The sequence below is a fragment of the Vipera ursinii genome (genome assembly GCF_947247035.1).
Source record: "Vipera ursinii genome assembly, chromosome: 2".
NCBI classification, from domain to species: Eukaryota; Metazoa; Chordata; class Lepidosauria; order Squamata; family Viperidae; genus Vipera; species Vipera ursinii.
The window spans coordinates 276,866,341-276,891,439 of NC_139513.1; the positions used below are offsets into that span (position 1 = coordinate 276,866,341).

Below are 25,099 nucleotides of genomic sequence, written 5' to 3' on the forward strand. Positions count from 1 at the left end.
AGTGTGTTGGCCCTCAGAAGAAAATCTCATAGACTTTTCCTGCAAATATTTTCCATCAGAATATTGTAGATCGAATCTTTATTCTAGTTCTTTGTGAACTTACTTGTTTTGATTCATTAGATTTATATTGGAGCTTTTATTCAGGAGCTCACGGTGGCAAACCTAAGGCTCCCTCCTATTTTTCCTATCAACCACAACTGGTGTGAAAGGTTGAGTTAAGAGAGTAACCAGCTCAAAGCCACAGGTGAATTTCTGTGTGCCTGAAGATGGATTATTTTCTGTATGTCCCCCACTTCCCAGCACTTGGCTTTCATTACATCTCATGTTACCACCATTTGCATAATTTTCTACTTCCTAGCAGAGCTCAAGCGCACTCCAGGAAGAGAATCTCTGAAACAATTGGGCACCCCTTACTTTTCCAAATGTTGGACTGCAGCTTCCATTTCCTTTCATCCCCAAGTTGAACGGAACTGGCAGCATCTGAAGACTGACAAGCAATCTACCTACCTCTGTCCTACATATTAAAAGTGTATTTTTCAGTGCTAAAGTTACTTCTTTACATTTTTGAAATTAGATGAGTGCCCACAGGTTACCTGTTCCTCCCCTTTTTAACATAAAAAATATATTAAGGTTCAGCCTGAAGATGATTTTGAAAATTCTTGCAGCATATAGCTGGCCTGGCTGGCCTGAAAAAGATCTAAGCAAGGTTCTTGATGGCACATTTATGGAAATGCAGGAAGAAATCCCTGAGCTATAGTCTAGACTGGAACAGGTAAAGCAAAAAGACAGTAAATCATTAGTCAATTGATTTGTTATCACTTTATTATGAATGCCCTATAGAGAGAGAAGTGATTGCAGAGTGTATTTGGTTGGACCCCTGTAGTGTGCTGGTACTACATTGATCAGTGTGAGTACTATGTCTTATGTCTCGAGTTACACAAAAAAATGACTGACTTGGATTTGTTTTGTTTTCAGGAATGAGAAGCCATGGTTCTTCAGTTGCCTCCTTGCAAATGTTTGTGTTTTGTGTGTCCTTTCTCTGATAAATGTGCCCAGTTTCCTACCAGTTGTCATTGCTTCCTGCCAATGAACAAAGACTGGAGAAGTTGCATCAGATTTATTTGGGTGAGCATAGTGGTTGGGATGTATTTTCCAAAATGTGTTGTTTATTAAGGAAACAAAAATCAATCCAAGCATGCTTTGCCAATTTCTAATGGCCCCAGTTTTATTTTCTGCCAATACTAGATTGCAAATTGGTTGCGTTGTTCCATAAAACAAGATTGAAATTATTAAGAATTGTGGTTACCTCTTCTACCTGAATAGACATTCGTTGACAATGAAGATGTCTTGACAGTGGCTAGCTTCCTCCTTTTAGGATCAACCACCAACAAGCATTCAAAAATTACTCTGCAGACTAGCATTGATAGAGCATCCAGGAAGACCGTTGAAAAGTTATTCAAATGTCATGATGAGTCCATATCTACAAAGATCAGAATCATGCAATCAATGATATTTCATATGAGACTTTATGGAAATGAAAGTTGGATTTTTGAAGTAAGATAGGAAGAGGATTGATGCTCTTGAAGACTCCTGAGAATACCATAGGCAGCCAAGAAAACAAACAAAGGAATCATCAAGCAAATCAATCCAGTTCTCACTTGAAGCACAAAGGACCAGGCTCATCATATAGCACAGTGATGGCGAACCTTTTAGAGACCGAGTGCCCAAACTGCAAACCAAAACCCACTTATTTATCGTCGGGTGCCGGGTGGGCATGGCCCATTGGGTGGGTGTGGCCCAATGGGTGGGCGTGGCCCATTGGGTGGACATGGCTGTGGTGGTAACATCAGACTGGGTGGGACTAAAAAGTTCAATCAATCAATTCCAGCTCTGCGAGATCTTTTTTTTCCCCGCGAGAAGTTGAAATTGATTGATTGAACCTTTTTTTTTTTGCACACGGTGGTGGCGGCCTAAAGCGAAAAGGTTTTATAAAACCCAGCTGAAGGCCTAAGACTGGGGCGATGGCACGCATGCCCACAGAGAGGTCTCTGCATGCCACCTGTGCCATGCATGCCATAGGTTCACTACCATGGATGTAGCACATGATAGGCAGACCTCTGGCAGAGGCTCTAATGCTGGAAAGGTGGGAGGAAAGAGGAAGAAAATTACCAGCGACAAGATGGACAGACTTAGTTACAGTGGTGATGGGGACACCATTGGAGTAACTGAAGGACCAGGTTGGGGACAAATAGTCATGGAGAAAATATATCTATGTGGTCTCTAGCAGTTAATAATGACTTGATGGCAAGGAATCAGTCATTGAGTCTAACTGAATAGACTTTCTATTTGCTTGAATTCTAAACATCCAAATAAAGTTTAATAAAGGGAGCCATCAAGAGCCAGTGATATTCTAATTACTGAGTAAGATGAGGCAAAGCTTGCGCTATCCAGAGGCATCCTCAAGGAGAATTAGAAAAGTCAAGATGGTAGCTACAACCATGTGGTTGAAATCCTAGTTTTTATATGTCATGAGACATACTGACTTTAATGTGAAGGAACAAGAGAATGGCTAGACTTATACATTGTGATTCATCAGCTTTTAGTTAAGTGTACAGTATGGATCTACTGTAATATGAAAATTTTATTGAATGGTTTAATCTAATGTGTGACTCTAGTTCATACTGGCTTATTCAACAGGTCATATTTAAGTATTTTAAAGCTTATATAGTATCTAATCCAGGACAATGACAAAAAAGAACTGACAATCTCTGGGAAGGAATAAAAGAGGATTAGCTGGAAGTAGGAGAATGGAGGGCTTTATTCCTTTTTAAATGGGATATATTTTAAATCAAGAAAGTGACTTAAAAGAAGTTGAGGCACATTAAAAAATAAAATTATTATTTAAAATATTGAAAGGTGGGACAGAAACAATGTTGGAAAATTTCTAGTAAAATGTTCAGGAACATGTAAGCAAATTTGAAAGCAAAGAAGTAATTAGCAACTGGAAACACAAGTCTCTAAGTGCTCAGGTAAAAGAAAAACAATTTGGGAAAGTGTGCTTTTAAAATATAATTACAGAGTGAAAGTCAGTGTTGGAAACCTAATATGAACATAAATATAATCACTAGACCTCTCTGCTCCTGTGTATTTCTGTTGTCAGATTAGTCTCCTTCTTATTAAAGCAATTTAAATGGAAAAATATTTTCTTGCAAAAACATTTTATTTGTTCTCACCATAAAAAAATGCTGAAATAAAGCTGTTGCATGCATTCACCTACACCAGAACCAAACAGCCTAGTTTGCAATACAATACAATGTATGTGTGTGTGTATGTGTGTGTGTGTGTGTGTCCCTTGCTATAATACAGTAATTGGATGCAGCAATTGAGATCAGCCCAGTTTTACAGCTGCTTTGAGAAATTCCAGTCTATTTGCTGTGTAAAGAAAGCGAGAATCTTTTGAAAAAGAAGTGCATGCTAATGTAGAGAAGACTAAGAGTAAACACAAATTTCTGAAGGCCCCCATCTTCAGAGGTTGGAGCAGAATCGATTTCTGTTGCTCTGTATGTTAGGGCTAAAATGCACGTGTCTACTGTCTTTCATATTCCTACAATGGACATGATGTAGATCCACAAAATACATCTTTTTTTGTTGTTTTCAGACTCCCACCAAAGTGGTTTTTACATCACACATACTTCTACTCTAATTAGAATCAGTTGCAGATGTGCTTTTAGCATCTTCAACAATCCTATGTTCATACCTTTAATGTGTTTTTCCCTACTCAAATGAAGGAGTTTGCATTTGTCTCTGCTGGAATTCCTTTTGCTCCAACTTATCCAGCTCCTTCTGTATCATGATAATGCCCGCTAAGATGTTTGTTTCCTCACAATACACAGATTTGATAAACGTATCTTCTAACTCCACATATTATTTATGAATAAGTTCAGCAGCACATGGTTAGTAGTAGACTGCTTGACAGTGCCCTCAAATGGGATATGGAACTAGTGAAAAAAAACAGTGGTTATGATTGTTCAATCAACTCTGTGTCTAGCTAATGGTAGAGAGTCCAGCCCACATCATACCACTTTTCCTACTGAAATCCCATTGAAAACTTTGTCAAATGCTTAATCAATCCTTTAAATTATCTGAAAAGAATACTTTAAAAGATGTGCCATGAAATGAACAATTATGTCTTATCTCATTTCCCAGTGAATCCCAATTTCTTCCTGGAGGTGAAAGTGGTCAGAGGCATGAAGCTGTGGCAATCAATACTAGAAGCATTTGTTCTGTTCCCGTATCTCAATATATGGCTTGTCGATGGTGAGTGCTCAGTCTTTCTTGCCATTATTATAATTTTGAAATTATTTAATATACATGATACCTAATTCTACCGTTAATAGTTCCTAATATTTAACTTGTTTTTCTAGCATTCAGTTGGTATCTTCCCACCTTAAAGCCTGCATATCTGCCACCCCACTGAAGAAAACTCAGTCTGTTCCATAGAAACTAGAACTGAGATATCAACCCCTACCCATGGCCTATTTATCAACCGTGGTAGTGTCAGGATGGTTGGACTTCAACTCCCAGAATTTCTCAACCAGCTATACTTACTGGGGAGTTCTGGGAGTTGAAGTCCATACATTTTAACGTTGCCAAGATTGAGAAACACTAATCATCTCAGAGACCATGCTCTGGATACTGTCTTATGCAGAAATGCAATAAGTACTACTTTAGATCACACTTCTTGATGCCATCTCCTTACTTCTGGAATGTCCTAACCCAATAAGGCATTCCTTACATTATTTTTTTTCTAATGTCAAAACACTTTAATTCTGGTATTTTTAACATGTTAGTATGTTAATTTATGGTACAGTTTAGATACAAGTATTTCATAGAACCTTTTAAACTCTTCTGCCAACTGTTGTTTTCACTGCTTTTATATTGTATTTTTATTTGTTACTATATTTCATGCTGAGCTTTCAATGTTGTTCTAATATGGTTATATAGCTTTGAAGCATCAAAGTATTCAAGTTGCATTAATTAAAAAAGTGTCTAGACCATGTTTCCCCAAAGTTGGTTCGAGGGGCTGGATGTGGCATCCATCATTTCTGACTTTTGGTCATACCATTCTTAGCCATGATTAGATGCCCAGTAATGTCCATGTTTTAAGCAGTGGTCTTCTACTGTTTTCCTTTTTTTCAAACATTATTTGCTTTGGGCATAGCACTAAGAACAGAAGGAGCAACAATAAACGCTAAATAAACATTAGCCCCCTTCCTTTGGGTATCTACATGAATTGGGACTAGAAAAAAAATTCACTGTCATCAATAAAAAGATGGGAAACAGGGCCATTGAATCGTCTTGATTGTGTTTTCTTCCAAATCGTGGAACTGAAATGATAATTATAGACACCAAGAGTTTGGATACAGATCTCATTTAAACAAAGCACCATAGAAAAAGTGAGAAATTTAAACTGTTACTAGTAATCTCACTGGATTATCATAAACTATTAGCAAAAATTATCTATACAGGGCTTTTCAACCAGTGCTATGGGTACCACCTGTAGTACATTGGCACCTGGCAGGTGATACGTGACCATCCTAGAAAAGTGGTAGCGGGGGATGGGAGTGAGCTGAACAGGTAGCAGCACCGCACAAGCCTGAGCAAGAGATGGCTGGAGCTGCAGAGCTGTCAGGGCTCAGCAGAAGTACCAGGATTAGCACCAGGCTCCAGCTGGAGCTCAGCACTGATCCTGGTGCTTCTGCTGAGCCCAGAAGAAGTGCTGATCAGCTGAAAAGTTGCAGCATCTCCAGGGTCTTGTGATTTACATTCAGATGCTTGGCAACTGATTCATATTTATGATGGTCACAGTGTCCCAGGGTCATGTGAAGTGACCAAAACCTGCTGCAACCACCCCGCAGATGGGGGGGGGGAAATAAAAAGCAAACCCCCCACCCCCGCTGCCAATCCTCAACAGAAATGCTCACAACAATGAGGAAAAGCACCGCCAGGTGGGCAGGCAAGTGTTTTGCTTGGCTGTGGCTTGGGGGGCACTTTTTCAGTGCCATTGTAACTTCGAACAGTCACGAAGTGGTTGTAAGTCGAGGACTACCTGTACTTCATCACCTTTCATCAAGTTTTTGACACCTTGCTAGGCAACCGGTGGTACTCGGATGTTGCCATATCCTAAAAGTGGTACAATGGGTGAAAAGGTTGAAAAGCCCTGATCTATAAAACAATAAAACAGGCCTACCTTTAAATGTTTTTAAAATTTTTAAGTGTAAATTTCCTTCATATCTTTAGCTTACTTTGTACATGCATACATATGTACAATTCAGCTATTGGCATAACAGTTAATAAACAGCAGATAAACTTTGTGAGGAAAAGAAATGTTAGCTAAATGTAGCATATGTTCCAAAACTAAAGGCTTCTTGCATGAGTCCCCTATTTGATTGGGAAGCCATGCTGTAGTGTTGAGAGATGGTGATTTATTGTCCAGCACATCTGAAAAGCATCTGATTAAGGAAAGCTTAAACTTTAGAAAACAGAAATCTGGCAAAATATTAAAGTGAGACAAGAAAATACTCTTTATTTGTTGTTGTATAACCAGAGAAGCCAGGCAGCTGGAAAAAAATAGCCTTGGCAACTGCAATAACGATTTGGCATTTGTTCTTCTAATGTCTGCTGGTTCATCTGTTATACCATAACAGCCTACCCAGAAAGCACCAGCTGTGCTTTTTTACACTGAATATTCTAATTTATCACAACAAAGTTGTGCTTCACCTTCTCTTTCTTTGCCAGAGCTTGAAATATACATTGCTGAAACTTTGGTTTGTGTCATATATGCCACATTTATAGACTGCCAAATTAGCCAGGGTAGCTTTAAAATATTTGGTAATTGGCATGCTTTTGTCCTGTTAGCCATTTCATCTGAAGTTTCACAAGATATTGGTTTAGCCTCACAGACTGGAAAGCTTATCTGGGTTAAGGTTATATTAACTCTAGTAGATTTATCTCAAAATTCTAATAATCCCAGTTGACTCACAGAAAGGCAATGTACAAAAAGGAGAGAAAGAAAGTCAGAAGACAAAAAATGAGTCAGTTCCATGTAAGGTCTTTGCAGCTAGGAGTTCTAAGATAAAAGCCACAGAATCATTCATAGACTGCTTTGTTCCAGTGATATTACAAAGTTGAGAATTGGCTTCTTTCATCAGGATACTGCCAAGTAGCTTTATCAGACCAGCTGTTTCTTGACAGAGCCAAGCTCTCCTACATACTTCTGTTTTTCTGATGCTGTGTCTTCAGACATGAATATTCTCAAAGGCTAACTTGAGAAGGCTCTTAGTCTGGATCAGATAAAGGCTTAGCAGATAACAGCAGTCAAAGGAAGAAATGTAAACCAACAATTGGTCTGGGAAAGAAAGCTTGCCTGGGTGGTTTCACCTTGAATAGGAATACACAGAAGAGTAGTTAAAATCCAGTCCAAAGTTCAGACAGCCAAGTCAGATTTGTCAGCCAGTTTCATAAGCAGGGTACATGCAAATCACCAAGCAATCAAACAATTGTTTCCAACAGAGAAACCTGGATGTGGGCTGCCATTAAATCAGGTTTCCCCCTTGCTTGGCAGGGAGCCTCATTGAACATCTTCGCTCCGGTCTCAGCTTTACTTGCCAAGTATCATATCATCTGATTGCTTCAGCTGTTCAGATGGTGCCCGTATTTGATCAGCCTCAGGTGATTTCTGGCTTGATGCCTCCTGGCACTAACATTCCACTGGTATAGCTGGAGCAGCTTCTTCAAAGTCAGAGTCTGAGGCAGGGGTCTCCAAACTTGGCAACTGGCTGAGCAATTCTGGGAGTTGAAGTCCACAAGTCCTAAAGTTGCCAAGTTTGAAGACCCCTGGTCTGAGGCCATGGCCATGATTAAATCCGGTTCTTTAACAGCTGTAAGACTTGAAGCTAGTGAGGCAGAAACCTTGCAAATGCCTATTCCAAAAGTGTATTATATGGTAATATCTGTTTGTTACTTGCAACATATATGCATATTATTGACTAAAAATTCAATAAAAAAATGTAGGTGATATCTTTGTTCCTTGATTTCATCTTTACCAAATCTTGGTTTTAACTGTGTTTTTTTTCCCTTAAGTATTGAGTTTGAAACTCCATAGCTTTATTATAGTTTTAATACTCATTTATATTTGTATTTTAGCAGTGTGATATGGATTTCTGTATGATGTTATTAGTTTTTTGGGAGATAAAATCAAGGTAAAAATAAACTATTATGAACACTGTGGCAAAGAAGGAAATTCAAATCCATATTCTAGGCTTGCAACCACTGTGCTAACAATAAGTGATTTAATTATTCCAATTCTCCAGGACAATCTCCTCCTGGGAAACCTAGAAGAGTAAGCTTTTTGCGCATCGAGAAATATTAATGCCATCTGTTTCCTTGGATGATTTTCATAGTACTCTAAGACATCCAAAATCATTCTTAAGTTGTTTTTTATCTGTCTTTTAGGTAAAAAGCCATTTTGATCTATATGTATGAATTCAGTCAGGAATTTCTTAATTCTTTCTGCCATTATCAAAGCAAAAATTTTATAGTCCACATTTAATAATGATATTGGTCTATAGTTTTTTATATGTGTAAGATCAGCAAGAAACTAATGGGGAAGATAGTTGGAGTGCCTGGCAGTAAGATAGAAATTATAACTAAAGTATTTTTTGAAAACTGCAAAGGAGCAAAATTTATACTTTACATTAATCTTTTCTGGGTAAATTATCAAAGAGTCACCAATAACTACAGTAATCCTCAACTTACCACTACAATTGAGCCCAAAATTTATGTTGTTAAATGAAAAATTTATTGAGTGAGTTTTGTCCCATTTTACGACTTTTCTTGCCACATTTGTTAAGAGAATCGCCGCAGTTGTTAAATTAGTCACACGGTTGTTAAGTGAATCTGGTTTTCCCATTGACTTTGCTTGTCAGAAGGTCTCAAAAGGAGATCACATAACTCTGGGACACTGCAACCATCATAAACATGAGTCAGTTGTCAAGTATCCAAAGGTGACCATGAGGATGCTACAACGGCCGTGTGAAAAATGATCATGTCACTTTTTTTAGTACAATTGTAACTTCAAACAGTCACTAAACAAACTTGTAAGTTGAGGGCTACTTGTAATTTTTTTAAACTCCCCAGTAGCTTAAATTTTTCATATACAAGGGTGTGTCCTTATCTTTAAACTTCATTGATCTTCACAAGAAGGTAGAATAGGTAGGAAGACTTGCATAATCCCAAGGCATCATTACTCTGGTGTTAATGCAGGATAGTCTTCAACTTATGACTACAATTGGGACCAGAATTTCCATTGCCAAGCAAGATGGTTGTTAAGTGAGTTGTACTCAATTTTACAACGTTTTTGCCACAGTCGTTAAGAGAATCACTGTTTTTGTTAAATTAATCACATGGTGTTGAAGTGAATCTGGCTTCTCCCATTGACTTTGCTTGTCGGGAGCTGATTGGTAAGCTCACAAATAGTGATCACATGATCCTGGGTTCTGCAACTATCGTAAGTAGATACCACTTGCCAAGGGCCCAAATTTTGATCACATTACTGTAGGAATGCTGCAATGGTTATAAGTGGGAGGATTGGTCATAAGTCACTTTTTCAGTGCTGTTGTACCTTTGAATGACTGCTAATTGAATGGTTGCAAGTGAAGGGCTAACTATATGATGCACATGGGCCCTTTTTTTACAGGCCAGCCTCCAGGGAAGCCAATCTTCACAAGATGCCGCTCTCCCGAAAAAGAAACCTTTACTTGCTGGTGGAAGCCAAGCTCTGAAGGAAGTCTCCCAAGAAATTATACACTGCTCTATAACAGAGAAAGGTAAATATTATAAATCATCTTCTAAATTAGAGGTGGGGAACTGTGGCCCCTTTATGACTGACTTTATGGCTGACTCAGGAATTCTGGGAGTTGAAGTCCACAAGTCATAAAAGGGCCATCGTTCTCCACCCTTGCTCTAAATGTATTGTTACATAATTTTGTTACATATTTAGAAAAGTTGGCTCTTAGCTTTCCCCATAGGACAACTTACTAATTTGGTAAACAATACCAATAAGCTCAGCAGTCTGATTGATGTGATTCCCTTTTTTTTCTACTTGTGTTTTTCAGAGATAAAAAATACTACGAATGCCCGGACTACACAACAGCGGGGCCCAACTCCTGTTACTTTGATAAAAAGCACACATCGCTTTGGACGACCTATAATTTTACTTTAAAGGCGATGAATGAGATGGGGAGTAGTGTGGCAGACCCTTATTATGTGGATGTAGCTAATATAGGTATGAAGTACACATTCTTCTGAATGGGAAAGCTGGCAGAATGTTCAAAAGAGCCTGAGAACCCATCCACATCTTATTGTATGCCATATCGATCACTATCTATAAATGGCAGTCGGCCAAAGGTAGCTTTGTTAAGCATCTAACCGATTAAAATGAGTGATGTTAAGTCCCAGTGGTGCTTTTTTAAAAGGCAACTGGACTTTCTTTGTTTTTCCTTAAAGACATTTTGCTTCTTGGATGAGAAGTGAAATGCCTTCAAGGAAAAACAAAGGAAGTCCAATTGCCTTTTGAAAAAGCACCTTTGGGACAACCATGACCCAGGTTGATGACTGAGAATCTCCATAGACATTAAGTGATGTTAAGACAACATCCAGACTGGTGAGTCACATTGTGCAAGGAGTAGATTCTCTGTGTAAAAGAAAGCCTGGACTTGCAACCAACCACATCATCCTGGCTCATCAATGCATTGCTAGCGTTTCTTTATTCTCTCGCTTCTTCCTTTTGGGGAACCCATTATTCACAAACTGGAGCTGAGTTGCATCAGCAACAAAAAGTGACAGAGAAGTGAAGTCCCTCGCTTGGGGAAAGAGGAAGTGATCAGAAAGCAGTTCCTTTTGCTGCCTCTTGATGGACACTGTCATCTTGCATCTGCTGATTCTTTAAATGAAAGCAGGTAATTAGCCTTGGGAGACTTCTTTCTCTACCAGGAAGAGTGAAAGGAGACAGTAAGACAACAAGAAGCATTTCTTTCTTTCTTTCTTTCTTTATTAAGATCTTAATATACAAGTAGCCAGAAAAGCTCCCTGTGCGTTCTATCACAATAGTATAGAAGAGAGGGAAGCTCAAGTCTTAATGTTCAAGGGATGCCTCCATTTTCATCCATGAATTGTAAATCCCTGATCCTTCATTTTTTCAGTTCAGCCAGATCCTCCAGAAAATCTTTCCCTAGAATTTGAGAAAAAAGTATATGGACAATATGTGTTGATGACTTGGAATCCGCCTTCTCTGGGTGATGTCAAATCTGGCTGGCTAACTCTGGAGTATGACTTACACATAAAGCCTGAAGAAGGACAAGAGTGGGAAGTAAGTGTTTTCATTCTTGGTGGCCAAACATTCTGCATGCTTTTAGGTCACAAAAAACCACAGTCAGTATAACAACTAATAATTGCCATACTTCATGCTATATATTGAATAATAAACCATAAAAACAGTGTGTCTTCAGAACTTTGGGATTGAGCAAGTATTTAAAATACTTCCTTATTTATCAATATGCTTGTATATGTAACGCAAATAATTGCTGCAGTTCATAGTATATCCTAAAATAGTACACTCTGATGCATGTGTACAAGTATTTTTACTGTGCACTTCTCTAGTCCCATTCATACAGTAAAGATAGTCCTTACTTAATCATTGTGGTGAGATGGGCAGCAAACTAATTTAATAAACAAAGAAACAATAGTAATTGGGGCCAGAATTTCTGTAGCTAAGAGATAAAGCACAACATCACATGACCACACAGGTTAGTGACAGACATTTTGACACTTCCAGTTGCCATCATTAAGGAGATTCCATGCCATCGTTAAGTGCAAGTTCACAGGGTCACTGTTTACAATCTCCTGCTAGCTTCTCCATTAATTTTGCTTGTCAAAATAACTAACATACAAGCAGACCATATTTAGCAACTGTCTTGTTTAGCTACCATTTGCAGTTACATGGCTGATGAAAAAGTACGGTAACTTTTTGACCTCGCATTTTCAATTTTTGCAGCTCTGTAATGGGAAGGAAAGCTGAAGTAAGTAGCTTTAGCACAGTTGCGGTTTCACTTAGTGACCACTTCGTTTAACAGCCTAGTTGCCAGTCCCAATTGTGCTCAGTAAACCAGGGCTACTTGTACTTTGTTGTTGCATTTTTTTAACAAAAGAAGCTTTTTCTATGTTTTATATACAGTAGAAGCTCTTTCATGTATATTCTTACATTTCCAGAAAATATTTGTTGGGCAAAGGACGTCTTATAAGATGTTCAGTGTGAATCCAGGAGAAAGATACGTTGCCCAGGTTCGATGCAGATCAGATCATGGTATCTGGAGCAACTGGAGCCCTAAAAGTTATATTAAACTCCAAAAAGGTGAGGTAAACCTTTTCCTGGCCTTGTACTGGCCTTAGGCTTATGAAGCCAGGAACAAGTTCAGTTTAGCTTAAGGCTTTTCCCCACAGCAAAATTAAATAACATCGTCCACTTCTTGAGCTAGCAGAAAACTATATTGGCATAAAACAGTGTAGTTCTCTATAATGCCATGGGTATGGTGGCATCCTTGTTTCTTGTTCAGAGGTCCTACTGAGGACAGGAATGGGTGGAGTTCCTTGGGTGTCTCTTCTTCCTCTCTTCAGCAGGTTGCATAAACAGGTTGCATAAACAACAGCAGAGTATACAACCTTTTCTCATGCTTTTGCCAACCTGGAGCCAGTCTGTCTAACCATGTTCAGTTTGTATTGTTCCTTCCTGACCTGTATATAAGTTTTTCAGTGAGGGCATTGAGATGTTCTGGAATTCTCATTTTCCAAGAAGTTTCCATAGCTTCATAAGGATCAACATCATCAAAGGTCTTTGTAGAATTAATGAAGCACATTCTGACTTCCTTTTTGATATTTGGCTTTCTCATATATTGGCAGTTATATTTTCTATTCTTCAACCTTTCTAAAGTCATCTTGAACATTTGGCATATCTTTTGCTAGCAGGTGAAATAAAGATTATTGTAAAGAAATTTGCACACACTGTTTTTTATGTATAATATATATTATTAATTTTTTAACATGGTCACCTTAATATTCGGTAAACTGTGTTGTCTGGGTTTACATTTAAAAAACATTCGCTAACAATTGGTTTCTATGATCTATAATTCACATAATAGTTTTACTTGATTTCCTCTTCTTCCCATAATATTCTTTCTCTTTTACCAACCTTAAGTTAATACAATTCTTATTGTTTTGATAGATAAAAATTGAATATAATTTTTTCTAATATTTCCGCAAATAATAATCACATCAATATAATATTTCTTTTCTATCTAGTCATTCTGGTTGCCTCATCATAGATCCTGTTTACAGTTCTTGTTTACATTTGTTTTTCCCACAATATTCAAGACATTTTTACTGGTTAAGATTTTCTCAAAGTTAAATTTGATTCTATTTTTTCTCATGTAAACCATCCCATAACTTTTACCTTACTTAAGGAATAAATGACTAAAAAAAGAGAAAAAAGAACAAGAGTAAAGAGGGGGGAAAAAGATAGTATATTACTGAAAGTCCATGTTTCCCTAAGCTAATACATACTTATTTCAAAAAAAAATCCATTCTTTTTTTACCATAATTAAGAATATATTTAATCTTTAAATATTCCATTTAATAAATCTAGTTATCTGGTCTTTTAACTCTTATTCAAAACACTTTTTTTCCAATCCATTGTAATTTTCTTAAAATCAATTACATTTAAGTATCTAAAATATGTCCTTATGTATAAGCCATTCTAACTCTTTTATATTACTCATACCAAGAAATAAGGTAAGAAAAGAGAAGAAAGAGAGAATACTATGTTATTTGAGGGACTCTTCCCTCTTAAAGTAAAATTCATATCCATAATCTTTCTATTACTTTAATCATATTCAAATAGGTGTTTCTTTTTTAAATATTCTCTCTGATAAGTCCCATCATATTTTTTTTTAATTTTCACTTTGGCCTTCTTCTTTTGCCCAATATCTTTAATCAATATATTCTGCTGAATCAGAGTCTTTCCATATTCTAGTAGGTGTCACTGTAGATATAAACAATAAGCCAAGTACAATAACTTTGTAAGGGGCATTTGCTCTTTCATGTTTGTTGAAAATCTTTTTCTTTCTTTTTCTCTCCCTATCTCTTATCATTTTTTATCTCTCCAGCTCTAATGGTGTTCCTGATGTCTATGCAATCCATTTTGACCAGTCTTTTTTCTTATCCTCAAATTTGTCTTGTGGTCTTAAAATATAAATTGCCTTTTCCAAAACCAATATTTCTTGTAATTGTTTTTCCACTTGGGTTAAATCATACTTCTTTGTTGTGTTAAGTTCCATCTTTGAGTCTTTATCCTTGAATTTGTGTTCAGTTATCTGTTTTATCTGTTCATTCTCTACTGTTATTTCCTGGGATTTTTTTGTTATAAAGTTAAATTGGAGATGAATTGGTTCATGTTTTCAAAGTTATTTTGGATTTTTTTGTGGTTTGAAGTCATTGTTGTTTGAATTAGTTGCAGCATTTCATATGTCTCCTCTTGAAAGGTATTTATTTTTTCTTGATAAATTCTTTCTGCAAGTCTGATTTTCCATAGTGGTCAAGAATTGAGGTTTTCTTTTCTCTGCAAATAGCTTTAGAGTCACAGTTTAGTAGATATTTATAATCCCAAAAGGTTCAAAAAGGTTCCCTGAAGTTTATAATCCTCTCTTTGTCTGCAACCCGAATTGTTTTCTTTTTTTTGTCACAGCTGTTCTCTATTGTTACAGCTTTGAAGGTCACAAGCACAGATTAGTTTTTTCCATATTTTGCCAACTCCTGTATAAAAGCCATAGCTGTCATAGTCTTTATCCACCACTAGCTGTCAGCACCAGTTAATTTTTCAAATTATCAAAATAGAAAATTGCCTTTAAAATGAGAATCTTAACCATTCAACAATTCCAACTTATCCAAATTTAGGTTTTATATTCATGTCATTTCATTTCTGTATGTTTTGGTCCTCCATAAAGATTTAATTTGCCACTTCCATTAGTAAAAGGGTGGGGCAAAAATCCCTTTCCTTCATGTTTGGAGGTTTTTTGCTTCTTGGGAATTTTTTTTCCCAGGAAAGTTAATAAGTAGGATAGAGAAAATCAATGATCTTGCCCAGATTCAAACATGCTGTTTACAATCAGCTTTAAAAAGTGCTTTTTGACTTCGGTTGCTTGTAGCTTGGGCTAGACTCTGAAGTTAGGCTAGCCTTTCTCCTGTTGGTTTCTGGAAGGCTTCTCCTGGACCGATTGGGTTGACTGCCATCTCTCCGTGGTCCATGGGACTTCCTTCCTTCTTTGCCGCCTCTTCGGGGCAGCTTCTGGCCCATTTAGGGTTCCCTAACAGGAAGAAATTTAGCCAAAGGGCACGGAGCCCCAAAATCCCTTGGCTGCTGCGCTACTGTGCAAGAGTGGAAGTCAATTTGTACACACTGTTAAGTCTCTTCATTCATTCATTCATTTATATTTCAAGGTAGATTGATCTTTACAGGCCACTGTAGTTGGCCACTGTGATGTTCTCCAGATTTGTTGGCATTGCTTGGTTCAGTCAACTTGATATTCTTGACCCATTCAGGCACCATAATTTAGCTTCACAAACTTATTGTGGAGATGTAATAAAACTATGCAATAAAATTTCCTTCTCTAAAAAAATAATGAAGATATATGCAGTTGCATGTAATTTAAACCAGCTTGTTTTCTCTCTCAGATATCAGTCCAAAGGATGTAGTTGTTTGGATCGTTGTGGGTTTTTTATCAATTGCCGCTTGTTTGATCTTGATCTGGATACTGGCTTTGAAAAAAACCAAGTAAGCTACAACTGTAGATGTTGTAAGATGTACAAAAACAAACCTGCCATAAAATCTACATTAGCAGTGAAGGGAAAAGGCTACTGTTCCTCTCTAATAGACTATTGTCTGTCTGAAATCATTGCATTCACTTTAAATAGTGATTCTCAAACTGTGGTCCATGGACCCCTGGAGGGGGCAATGTCATCACAGGGGTTCTGCGAAGGCTTGAAGAAATATTATGATTTAAATGTTAAGTATTGGAGGTTCGTAGCCATGGTCTATGGCCACAAAAGATATTTAAAGGGGGTCCATAGTGAAGAAAAGATTGAGAACCACTGACTTAAAGAATACTTTCCAAACTATAAGCATTTGAGAATGGGGTGGATAAAGATATGATTGATTTGATTTGAAGTTGGCATATATGACTTGTAAACATGAGTTTATGACTTAGCATGTTGTGTAAATCCAATTAATTGTGTTTATTCAGTAATTCATGGCTAAACAAATTATGACTTAATGTTTTGTAGAGAATTCCTTTGTCCCAAAACACAAACTCACTGTCAGGTTTGTGCATCAAAATCTTGCATGTTAGCTCTGATATGTGACTTTAAGAATGCCTTAAATACATCCATGCTACCTCTTTTTTATTTATTTAAACAGCAGGAATGGAAAGACACAATATAGACTTCCCACTTGGCACAAAATTGATGTGATTACTAACAAACCAGTGACCTGGGGAGCAAGCTTTGAAATTTCTCTCTGTCCACTCCAATTCCAGTTCTGACTTCTTTGACATAGTTCATATTTAACAGGAAATGATCAGTTAATTGGAGAGCAGGAGGCAGAGGAAATTGTAATCATTTTGGTGCCAGAGATAATTTTATATAAAGATGATCTTCCATGAGCAGCTTATACCTATACTGCCACTGAATGATAATCTGGAGTTCTTAATCATTTGCTATTTTCATCTAACTATTATTTGAGCCCAAGAGCCCAACATCTTGAACGAAGATATTTATCCCTTCTGAAATTTCTTATTTCAGAAAGTCTAGAGGAGGGTTCCTCAACTTTGGTAACTTTAAGATGTGTGAAAGAGAGTTGTTGTTTTTTATTTTTTACTGACTTCCTTTTGCATTTCAGGATGATAGCTCACCTTCTCCCACCAGTTCCAGGTCCAAAAATAAAAGGCTTGGATGCTCAACTGTTACAGGTGAGCTGTTAAAGGAGAGTTTGGCTTTTCACCAGCAGAATGTGAAAATCCTTTCTTTGGTCATGCCTTGTCTATGTTTGCTATAGTTTGGTCATATGCTCTTTGGCCAAAAAAAAGCATCAAGCAAGAAACATTTTGCCTTCCAAAGGGATAACTTTTCTGCTGTTATTATTCTGCTGTTATTATGATAGCAATAGCAATAGCATTTAGACATATACCACTTCAACAGTGCTTTACAGCCCCCTCTAAACGGTTTACAGAGTCAGCCTATAGCCCCCAACAATCTGGGTCCTCATTTTACCGACCTCGGAAGGATGGAAGGCTGAGTCAACCATGAGCTGGTCAGGATCGAACTCCTGGAGTGAGCAGTGAGTTAGCCTGCAGTGCTGCATTCTAATCACTGCACCACCATGGCTCTTAATAACTTCTCTGCTAGGAGAACCTTTGCACAACTTCATGATGTGCCCCAGCTATAGCTTCAGGGCCCTCCAAAATTTCAGATGCAGCTGCTGGAACACTTCCCATATAGCAGTTGTTATATGTAAAAAATGTTACATAAAATTAAATACAGCTTTAACCTATCTCCAGAAACTTTTTGAATTGCAGTCCTTTTCATAGCTCAACAATCATGTTCACTTTTCTGCTTAATAAAATGTAACCCGCTTTAAGATCTGTATCTCCTCTGCTGTAGGTCCAAATGTGTTCAGCTCATTTTTATGCACTATATCATTTTTATAGTAATCCAGGGTGCATTTCATCTTTCTCCAGGCAGGAAAAACTGAAGAATTGCTGAGTGCTCTTGATTGTCAGGGTTTTCCTCCAACTTTAGACTCTGATGATCTTCTCATAGAATTTTTGGAGATAGATGACAGCGAAGATCAGCAGCTAATGCCAAACCATGGGAAAACTCACCCCAATAAACATGTAAAGCCAGCACACCAGGAAATAGACTGCGATTCAGGAAGAGGAAGCTGTGAGAGTCCATCTCTAGTGCAAGACAAATATAAAGAAGTTGGAAAACTGCTCCCTGCAGCAGAAGTACCGGATTCTGACGAGGTTCAAAGGAACGGTGATAGAAAAAAACTCTCAGAAACGTTAAAACTACACCCTGAAAAGTGTCTCCCACAGTTGACTACTAAGAGCCTAAAGTCATCTACATGGCCTGGAGACCAGGCAGGGCACTCTCACAGTCCAAAGTGTTCCTCTCATGATGCCATAGAGATCTGCAAAAGGGTGCTCAAAGCCACAAATGTAAAAAGGTCACCCATTTGGGGGAGAAGTGACGGAAAGCACTGTTCTCAAACTCCGGAACCCATTGAGACTGTTAGTAAAGAAAAAACAGCCCAACTGGAAGATGGAGCCAATTTGTCTCTAAGCGCTCAGCACAATCAAGAGGCATTCTGGTTGGTGCCTCCAGAGCAGTTGCCTTTTACATCTACAAAGCCAATGGATTATGTAGAGATTCACAAAGTCAGAAGCGATGGGGTGTTGGCTGTGCTACCCAAGCAGAAAGAAAGCCTTGAGAAAACGGAAAAGGGCCCTCTGCCTTCAGATGCAAAAGAATACTCCAAGGTTTCAACTGTTGCAGCTAATCATCTTCTGGTATTATTACCAGAGACCAAAATGGAGGTCTTGCCTTCTTTTCAGGAACCCCCAAAGGAGTCCAATCCGGAAAGCTGGGCAGAGAAAAACACGATCTATTGCCTCCCAGTTCCCAACACGTGCAAGATACAGATTGGTGGTTTAGATTACATGGATCCAAATAACTTTATGCCAGCCTTTCATTAAACAAATTGAAATTCCCAGGTAATGCAAGGGGGAAAAAAAACATTCTTGGCACAAAATTGCTCAGCTGTAGCTCACATCTTTTTGTGTTTTGTATTCAGTCATTAAGAACAGACAGAAGGAGAAAATTTATATTGATGATTATGATTAAGAGAGTTGTTTTTGGTGAAGTCTGACTTTAGGAAAGTACGTGTCATGATTTTATTTCAAACTACAACCTATTGCATTTATTTCTGACAAGCCTTATCAAAAATGACAAATTATCAAGAATTTCTGGTTAAGGGACAATTAGGCACCCTGGAAGGCTACAATACATATGCAACCCACCGTTTTTGCTTCTCATTTATTGAACCTTGACATCCAACACCATGCAGAAGAAATATACAAGAGCCCTGCACTTCCAAGTGCCACAGAATTGTATCGCCCTCAAATTTCTGGTGTCTCTTTTCTACAACTGTCCCTCCTCCTCCTCATCATTTAAGAGAGGGGCATCTCCTGCCTGCTCTCCTTTATTCCCACCAGTTGCAAAAGATAAATGGCCTTACAAATGACTAATGACAAAAGGTTGAGTAGCTGCCATTTATACTTAAGAGAAGAATATTTGCAGTTCATGGTTGAAATGAGAAGCCCGTGGTGTTCTCTGAGGTTCTTTTCTTGCGGACGTTTTATTACCCAATGAAGTGCTCAGTGGAAGCATTAAACAGTCTCAAGGAAGCATGTGAGCATTGGGAGACCCATGGCAGTGGGCAGGGAATTCGCTGTTGATGCCCAAGTTGGGTCATTCTTTTGCCAGCCAAAAACAGGATGCGTTCCTGTTTCCTCAGTAGAATAAATATGACGCTTAACAACCAAACAAATCCCTAAATTCCATGACATAAAACCAACACCCACCACACGCTGCATGATTGTATTCTGTTGTTATTCATGCAGGTTCTATGAAATGCTGCTAGTGAAAATTTGCAAATTTATGTCACATGCTGCTATGTATGTTAACACATTTTAGAAGCTCTAAAAAGGAGGGGTGGTGTTATTTCTCTGCTTTTTTTCCTATTTAAAAGAGTCCTATTTTTATAAATGTTTACAAACTTACCTCATTTTAAGCTACTAAAATATAGCTAAGTAGGGATGGGGGGAGGAAATTGTGCCTCCTTTATGGCTTTGGTGTGCTAGGTTCTTGAATTCCTTTTTGGCTGAGCTCAATCCAAAGATCTTCCTTGTCAAAATAAGTGATTTTCAAATTCCAACCTTTGGGGAAAGGGGGAGATTTAAACTAGCCCACTTCTGTGTCACTCTAACTTACTTTAATTCAATTTCATATACTGCCTTATTGTACATAATAAAAAAGCTACTTTAATGTAGCCCCCTGTGTACTTTTGCAGATTATTTTTCTATTCTAAATATTTATTTTCCAACTTCCCAGAGCTGTATGTATTTATCTAGAGTTTTATTGTCTATTTTTTTGCCTCTGCAAGCAAAGCAGAAAATAACAGAGGACGTTGCAATTTTTTATAAAAGGTGGCCGTTAGAATAGAGCTGAATTTGCATCCAGTTATATTTATGAGGTCTTTGGCTTTTCTGGTTGACTGCGTGAGCTGGCAATTCGCAGCTCTACCTGGGTGGGAAAAGCTTCCAGCAATGGTGTTGAATTCTGAAGCCATTTGAAGAGGAAGCACCCAAGCTTAAAGAAGGGGGCAAACAGTAACTCTCTTCCGTAGAGATTGAAGCATGTGTTCTCAGTGGGGGTCAGAAGTTCAAGAGTGAAAGTTCTAGCTGTAAACTTGCCCACATTTTTGTAATGTTGTAGTTCTATTAACCATTTTGGCCTACAGAAGCTATTGGAAAAGCCTATGCATAAAATAAACAGATGATAGAAGTAAGCAGGGTTCTTCCTTTATCTTACTATGCATGCTGGTCAGGATTCAGCTCTTGGCAGAGAAGGAACTGGTGATTCCATCCTGATTATCTCCTGATAATACAGTGCACTAGGACTGCAATTCTCTAACTTCCCAGTCAGCTGGTGTCAGGCAGTTGTTTTTGTGGCTACATTTCTCCAAGCTGTGGGTCCAGTGTTTCTGGAAGGCACCAGCTTGGGAAGACTGCTATACATTTAACTAGCCATGGTTTATCAAGGCCCAAATGCAATTTACAGATGTTCCTATCCTACTGTGCTCTTTCTTTTCTGCCAGTTCTGATTCAGAGTGACAAAAGAAAATTTGTTTTAGACAAATTTGATTTCTCCAAGGAGAAATTTAGAGAAATTCTCATGGTTGGAAGGTGGTGTATTTGCCTTAAATTTTGTCAAAGATATCCTATCTTTCATTGCACAATTCTCCCTCCATAGCCTCCCTGTCTATCCAAAATTTAATTAAGCCTAAAAGCAACACATCACGAAAGAACATCTGCCATTAGACTTTTCCACTTATTGATATTGTCACTGATAAGAGCGAGTCTGTCCATCGAGAAATTGTTGAAGGATACCTCCTTCCCTTGGAGATATTCAGAAAAATCACCCACCTACCTTCTCTGCTGACATGTTTAGTGGAGAATTTCAAAATGTCATTTGTACCCAGTTGTAATTTCTGCATTGATGTATTATATGATGTATATTAAGACAAGTTATAAAAATATACACTAGATCTTATTTTACCCTTTTACAAGATTGTGCATGTTTTTAAGCACAATGAAAACATTTAATATGTGGAGAGATTCTGTTAAGTCCACTATATCAAAACTAAATTTATGTCACCTTTGTTAATTTATGTCATTTGCTTCATTCAATAATTGTTATAAATGGAAAAAAAGAGTCTGAACAAAAGTTTGTTGGTTGTATCCGAAGTCCGCTGAATTGAGAATCATTATATTTACTACATATAAATAAATAACATGTTAAGAGTTTAAAATGTAATAATGTAAGAAGTTATTTTGTTCAATATTTTACATAGTTTATATATTGAATAGAGTTCTTCTCTTTTGACTGAATTTTTTTTGCATGCCTGCTTTCAGTCAAGTTTGCACTTTTATATTTTAGTACAACTCGCTTGTAAACAGATACGTACTGTAAAACCTATTAAAACCTATTCAATGCCAGATAAGAAGAGAACAAAGAGAGGGCTTGAGATTGTACAGTTCTCCTTGCTAGGAGACTGTAAGAGAGCAATCTTTGGTGGTTTTAAACTAGCTCTGGTAAACCAGGGAATGACCATCTGGCTGAATCCACAGTTGGCACTTTCAAAAAAAAAAACACTGGGTTTGCATACTTCCTTTTCTAATTGCTTTGGGATATTGCTTCTTAACTGTTTTTCAGCTACTATCTTAGGAACCTTTGGATTTACAGCACCTAATGAGTTTCCTTCAATTCTCAGTGGAAAAAAAGTTTTAGATGCAAGTTTAAGGACTTTAAAAAATTCTTTTAGAATAAATAGCAAAAGGGTGATTTGAACATTGATTTTGGAAAATTACAAATAGACTAATGATCCAGATGAATTTAAAATAAGATTTTGGAAGTAATCGTAAGAATCATTCCAGCAAGAAAATGTTTTTATTTTGGATTCTGTTAAAAAGAATAAGATGAGACTTGGAAGATTATAAACTAGAGAGGTGTAGAAGGAACTAAAGATTATAAATAAAGGAGAAGAACACTTAAATTTGACTCGCTAACAAAGAATGAAGCAATACATTTCAACATTGGACATATTAAAGGATATTTTTAAAAATTGGCTGTAATCAATAAATAGACTGTTTCAAAGATGTTATGAGAGAGGAACAATTTCTATCTGACATAACTGAAATTGATATGAAAGCAGATTTTTAAACTTATCAGGCTATAAGAATTATGTGGAAAAAGATGCTATATTGGACATACAAAAGAAGTTGACTGATGACTTAACTATGAAAAGGGCATACAAATAACAAACCAAGACAATGTCTTGGAGAATTTTTTTATGTTGAATTTACAAATGAGGCCTGTTAAAGCTTTGAAGAATTTTGTGAGACTGGACAAGGAAAAAATGAAAAGAAATTACTGTTATTCTAGAACTTAATTTGAAAGGACTCTACATTATTAAAAGTAAAAAAGGAAGGAATATAAAGTTGGTTTATTTGATCATATTAAAATGGTTATGTTGTTATCTCTGGTAATCCTCAATTGACTTGTTCATCAGGAAAGGCTTTGAGGATTTGTTTATAAATAAGAGATGGGATATTGGAAGAAGAGATCATTTAATTTAAGAAAGGATGTTATTTTATTATAATTATCTTTACTTGTGATGAAAGGGAAAACTATTTTTATATATTTCTTTTCTGTACTTTCTTTTCTATTTTCTTTCTTTTCTCCACTTTTTTATTTTAAAATTTATATTTTTATCTTTTTAACTGTGATATACTAAAAAAAAACCAAATCCAGTGCCCTATGCCAGGGATTACAATACATTCTCTAGAAGTACCATAATATTTTGACAATCCTAAATGGATCAGTAATTCCAAATTAAATTAATGTATCATTGAATTAATGTGTAAAATGCTCAAAAGTTCCTGTTTTTGAAAATGTTCAAGGTTCAAACGAAAGGTTTCCTGAAAATTTGATGATGATGAAAGAATAGGAACTTGAAAATCACATGACATTTGTTTACCTTGTAAAAATCTCAGCTTACTCTATTAGTGGTTGTGACTGAATGATGGGTCAGCCTCATGAAGAATGTACTGACCTTCGTCTTTATCTTTTTTATATCTTTCTGGATTTTAAATAATTGACGTATATCATTAATGACATATCATTAATAATACAATATGGTACCTAGATTGTTCCAAATTATAGATTGTATTTGCTTTATTTAGTAGTACATGGGATCTATGCAAGAAGAAAAAAAGATTGCAGTTTCTAACTGCTGAATATTTTAAAAGGAGCGAATTGAATCTTTTGTAATTGCTTAGATATTTTTCTGAATCACAGAAGCATAATTATGTACGTCAAGAGAGCTGTAAATAGTTCACACTATGTGCCAGATTGAACTGTGTTTGTTTTCTAAGAGCAATCTTCATCCCTTTGAGGCCTGAAAGAATCTTTTGCCAATAGCTTTTTACATGCAGAGACTGCCTTTCCCCCATTCCAGTAGGAAGTGAATGTGCACACACATATAAGCAATTGTTTAAACTTCATAATGGGCCTAAATTAGCTTTGAGTGTCTCCACTTAGGATTGACTAAACTCAACTAAACTAATCAGATTCTGTGTATTAAATTATGACTGGCCAGTGGCAATCTTATTGGTGTGTAAACAAACGTAGAAATAGTAACAAATATAATCAGCCTTGGTGGAGCAGTGGGCTAATGCCTCCTTAAGTAACACCAGCTGCCTGCAATTAGTGCAGGTTCGAGTCCCACCAGGCTCAAGGTTGACTCAGCCTTCCATCCTTCCGAGGTAGGTAAAATGAGGTCCCAGATTGTTGGGGGCAGTTAAGCTGACTTTGTAATAATGCCGCTGGGGGGGGGGGGCGAAAGCCCTGATAAGCAGGCATATACATAGAATGAAGGCTACTGCTAAGCTTGTAAGCCGCCCTGAGTCTTCGGAGAAGGGCGGGATATAAATGGAATAAAAATAAAAATAAATAAATAAATAAATAAATAATCCATCAGAATTGGCTACTTCTACGTATACTTTCAGTAGGTTTATCCTGGGTTTCTCTTAGAGGCTGTGTTCAATCCATCAGATTTTAGAACAAAGAATATAGAATAAAAGGGTCCGAAGGGACCTTTGAGGTTTTCTAGTCCAACCTCCTGCCCACCATGGCAGGAGATTCTGCTGAATTTTATCATCAGCTTTTTCTGATCAGTTGCTATAAAGATTCCACCGGACAACATGCTATAAGTTCTGGAATAAAAAAACTTTGTGCAGTTTGGGGGAAAAAAATCTTGTAATCAATAATACAAATGAGCCCTTTCAGCATGCAGTTAGTTCCTTTAATTATCAAAAATAAAATAATTTATTTTTTATTCAACTCTTTTAGGAAAGGTGATGCAGCTTGAACAATCAGTTCTCAAAAATGTGTTTAATGTGTGAAATATCAATTGTTCAATAATATGATGATGATGTAATATGGGAACAATTTTGCTTATATTGATTTGAAGTATCCTGTACAATTTTAACTCACTAATTCAAATGTTGCGCACTCCTATGCACCATATATG

At 37.1% G+C, this 25,099-nt stretch overlaps 1 protein-coding gene across 2 annotated transcripts in view; it reads left to right on the plus strand.

Moving 5' to 3' along the window:
* PRLR (prolactin receptor) overlaps nucleotides 1-24,337 on the plus strand; it is an 86,915-nt gene extending 62,578 nt beyond the window's left edge. For both annotated transcript variants that reach the window (XM_083351508.1, XM_083351507.1), the window contains 9 exons: nucleotides 976-1,125; nucleotides 4,207-4,317; nucleotides 9,758-9,887; nucleotides 10,176-10,345; nucleotides 11,262-11,428; nucleotides 12,328-12,469; nucleotides 15,841-15,940; nucleotides 17,063-17,132; nucleotides 17,901-24,337. In XM_083351508.1, the coding sequence (XP_083207634.1) occupies nucleotides 1,047-1,125; nucleotides 4,207-4,317; nucleotides 9,758-9,887; nucleotides 10,176-10,345; nucleotides 11,262-11,428; nucleotides 12,328-12,469; nucleotides 15,841-15,940; nucleotides 17,063-17,132; nucleotides 17,901-18,920 (1,989 nt within the window). In that variant the 5' untranslated portion in view covers nucleotides 976-1,046 and the 3' untranslated portion in view covers nucleotides 18,921-24,337. The remainder of the gene's footprint in view (nucleotides 1-975; nucleotides 1,126-4,206; nucleotides 4,318-9,757; nucleotides 9,888-10,175; nucleotides 10,346-11,261; nucleotides 11,429-12,327; nucleotides 12,470-15,840; nucleotides 15,941-17,062; nucleotides 17,133-17,900) is intronic.
* Nucleotides 24,338-25,099: the final 762 nt, after the last annotated feature.